At 35.5% G+C, this 3,808-nt stretch overlaps 1 protein-coding gene across 1 annotated transcript; it reads left to right on the top strand.

Moving 5' to 3' along the window:
• Positions 1–355: 355 nt before the first annotated feature.
• On the top strand, positions 356–3,055 carry LOC145004977 (26S proteasome regulatory subunit 6A homolog). The gene is made up of 9 exons (XM_078964009.1): positions 356–533; positions 623–739; positions 1,335–1,442; positions 1,552–1,743; positions 1,825–2,016; positions 2,093–2,211; positions 2,284–2,371; positions 2,465–2,725; positions 2,825–3,055. The coding sequence occupies exons 1-9, from the start codon at positions 417–419 to the stop codon at positions 2,900–2,902; spliced, it is 1,272 nt and encodes a 423-aa protein (XP_078820135.1). The 5' UTR covers positions 356–416; the 3' UTR covers positions 2,903–3,055.
• Positions 3,056–3,808: the final 753 nt, after the last annotated feature.

Consider the following 3,808-nt stretch of genomic DNA (forward strand, 5'->3'; position numbering starts at 1 on the left):
TCCTTTTTTTTTTTTTTAATTTTTTTTTTTTTTTAATTTTATAAATCACAAAAGAAAAACTGTAAATGAATACTACATTCATTCAATCTTTTTGAACCATCCATATGATGTTATCTTGAAAAATCGTTTGACAAACTTTTTTTACAATGTCAAAATTTAAATAATGTCAATTAATGAGCAAATATAAAATTGAAGGATAAAACAAAAAAACACTATGAAAATAATAATTTACCACATTAACCCATAAAAATATTGTTTAGTGAAAGGTTAATATTTTTATTTAAAAGGCTCTTGACCCGACGGATCTGACTCGGTTCGGGGCCGAAGTCCGACTATATGTAGCTTGCTTTCTCTCCAAGAAGGAAGCTCTATAGAAAACCCATCTGCCCTCCTTTTCTTTTCTCCCTGAGTTAACGATGGCGACGCCGATGGCAGAAGACACGAGCTTTGAAGACGATCAGCTGGCATCTATGTCAACCGAAGACATTCAGAGGGCTTCTCGTCTTCTGGATAACGAGATTCGGATCCTCAAGGTTTTGTGACATGGATCTCTTTCTCGTTATTCCATATATGTATAACATTTTCTAAAATTTGAAATTGTTTATTGTGGTGCAATTATCAGGAAGAATTGCAGAGAACCAATCTCGAATTGGATTCGTTTAAGGAGAAGATTAAAGAGAATCAGGAGAAGATCAAACTTAACAAGCAACTTCCTTACTTGGTCGGAAATATCGTTGAGGTACTCCTAATATTCCGTTGTTCTTATGTTCCACTTTGTTACGTTGATTCTTTTAAGTAAGTATGTTTGCTATTTTGACGAGTGCTCAAGGAAAGTTCTCTAGTTGCAAAACCCTAAGTTTGTTAGTTCTTATGGTAGAAGATTAGGGTTATCTAGATGCTACAACTACAAGAAGCTCTCAAAACCTAAGGAAAGCCATCTAGTTGCAAAACCCTAAGTTTGTTGGTCGTGATGGTAGAAGATTAGGGTTATCTAGATGCTACACAAAGTTCTGAAGATAAGAACTCTGTTTACTGTGCTAAATTTGAAATTAAATTAGATCTTATTGAAGTTTCAGCTTAAACCTTGTTGGATTTTGAGAGATATATTATTATCTGGGCATACTTGCCTTAATACATACCTACAAAGAATGAAGCTATATTAGACATCATTACTCCCTCGATGAACAACTGCTAACTGGAGTCTTGTCCTTTTTAGGTGATTTAGGTAATGAAATTTGATAGGGTATAATATATAATGTAAACCTGATGAACTTACATGTCAGATATTTATGCTCCTACATTTTATACTACTAATGTCATCTATGGTGCTTCAGATTCTGGAAATGAACCCAGAGGATGAAGCTGAGGAAGATGGTGCAAATATTGACCTGGACTCACAAAGGAAGGGCAAATGTGTTGTCTTAAAAACATCCACTCGTCAGGTAACCTACTACAATACATCATCATCATCATCATCATCATCATCATATCCATCAATCTTTCTATTTATAGCAACTGTTTTACATACATTTGTATCTCCTCCTCCTACAGACTATTTTCTTGCCTGTGGTTGGGCTAGTGGACCCCGACAAGCTAAAGCCTGGTGATTTAGTTGGTGTAAACAAAGATAGTTACTTAATATTAGACACATTGCCATCTGAGTATGATTCCAGAGTCAAAGCCATGGAAGTCGATGAAAAACCAACTGAAGATTACAATGACATCGGAGGACTTGAAAAACAGGCAACCTTTTACTTTTTTATTTTTATTTATTCATCTACAATATCTTCAACCGAAATTACAATTCTTATTAAAATGTGACAGATACAAGAGCTAGTTGAGGCTATAGTATTGCCAATGACCCATAAAGAAAGGTTCCAAAAATTAGGGGTTCGTCCACCAAAAGGAGTGCTTTTATATGGGCCTCCAGGAACTGGAAAGACTTTAATGGCGCGTGCTTGTGCTGCTCAAACCAATGCCACTTTCTTGAAGCTAGCTGGGCCCCAGCTTGTTCAGGTACTTTTGTGGAAATAAATAAATAAATAAACGCAAAATTTGATTCGCGAATTGTGGAAATGTTTGGTGTGGTTAGATGTTTATTGGTGATGGTGCAAAACTTGTTCGTGATGCGTTTCAATTGGCAAAAGAGAAGTCTCCTTGCATCATTTTTATTGATGAGATTGATGCTATTGGTACAAAACGTTTTGATAGGTATGCATACCACTTTGATTATGTTACAAAAAAAAATGCAAGAAATAACAAAAGCAATATATAACATTACAGTGAAGTTAGTGGAGATAGGGAGGTGCAACGAACTATGTTGGAACTACTTAATCAGTTAGATGGTTTCAGCAGTGATGACAGGATCAAGGTATTTATGTTTGGTTGGTTTATAAAATGGAGAGAATTTTCATATCATTGTCTAGTTTTAAGTTTTAACTCTACTCTACATGAGAAAGTGTAGGTGATCGCAGCAACAAATCGGGCTGATATTTTAGATCCTGCTTTGATGCGATCTGGACGGTTGGATCGTAAGATTGAGTTCCCTCATCCAACGGAGGAGGCGAGGGCGCGGATCTTGCAGATCCACTCGCGAAAGATGAATGTTCATCCGGATGTCAACTTTGAAGAGCTGGCTCGCTCTACCGATGATTTCAATGGGGCCCAGTTGAAGGCTGTTTGTGTTGAAGCAGGCATGCTAGCACTTCGTCGCGATGCCACTGAGGTACTAACTACATTCCATTCCTTGATAATTATTATTATTTTATGTATTATTTTGTAAGAACAAAAATTCATTTCAAAATATGTTATTCTTATGTTGCAGGTGAACCATGAAGACTTCAATGAAGGAATCATCCAAGTTCAAGCTAAGAAGAAAGCAAGCTTAAACTACTATGCTTAGGAGGATGTTATATGTCTTTTTTTTTTTTTTTTTGCTATGTGATTGTAATTGTACAAGGTTTGACGACTATATCTTTTATCTTTTTAATCATGCTTACGTACTATGTATGGATGTGGTTACTTTCACATGGTTAATTCAACAATTTCAATTGCATCGTTGAGTGCACAATTTATATATATAGGTTGGTTGGTTGTTTGTGTGGTGGTTTAAATGGAAGCAATAGCATCTTAGTTTTAAAATTAAATTATATCTGGTAAAAATGTTTATTAGCAGAAATGGAGGCAGATGGAGCGTGTTTAGGTTAAAGTAAGAGCATTATTGTCATATCTCAAAAAGTCATTTTTAAAAGTTACTTTTTAGAACCTCATTAGCTAAGAAAACTGCCGAATACTCATTTGGGGTTATAGTGACAAAAAACTAGTAAGATAACAAGTTCTTTCAAAACTCGATCTCAAAAATGCTTGAAGACGACGAAATTTGGATCAGTGCACATGAAGCTGATTTTTATGTCATTCCGTGGACCTATAGTCAAAATTAATCAAATTGTTGTCTTTTAAACAAAACATAAATCGTATAATAAACAATTAATAGTAAATCATGTAAGAAAAGAAAATGACCAAGTGAGCACTACCATATTAAAATTATACATAACTATCATCATGGCATCACTAACCCAAACCCCTCCTCCAACCAATCCAATATCACAAACCACGCGTCAGGTCCTACGTGGATTGCCACGCGTGAACACCGCCCAAATATAGGTGGGTGTCTTGTGGCGTAGTAGCGACTACAGACAAAGATGTGAATTGTGATTGGTTCGTGGCTTTTTTGACCGTTTTTTCTTTTGGGAATGTTGGAACAAATAAAAGAATTCAAATTTAAAACTTCACATCTCTCTCTCTCTCT

The sequence above is a fragment of the Lactuca saligna genome, chromosome 7 (assembly GCF_052625555.1).
Source record: "Lactuca saligna cultivar CGN05327 chromosome 7, ASM5262555v1, whole genome shotgun sequence".
NCBI classification, from domain to species: domain Eukaryota; kingdom Viridiplantae; phylum Streptophyta; class Magnoliopsida; order Asterales; family Asteraceae; genus Lactuca; species Lactuca saligna.

Bases quoted from the DNA above. Each gene is read 5' to 3' on its own strand.
- LOC145004977 (XM_078964009.1), top strand. From the start codon at position 417: ATGGCGACGCCGATGGCAGAAGACACGAGCTTTGAAGACGATCAGCTG. The intron at 534-622 runs GTTTTGTGACAT...TGCAATTATCAG, and splicing joins ACGAGATTCGGATCCTCAAG to GAAGAATTGCAGAGAACCAA. The intron at 2,726-2,824 runs GTACTAACTACA...CTTATGTTGCAG, and splicing joins TTCGTCGCGATGCCACTGAG to GTGAACCATGAAGACTTCAA.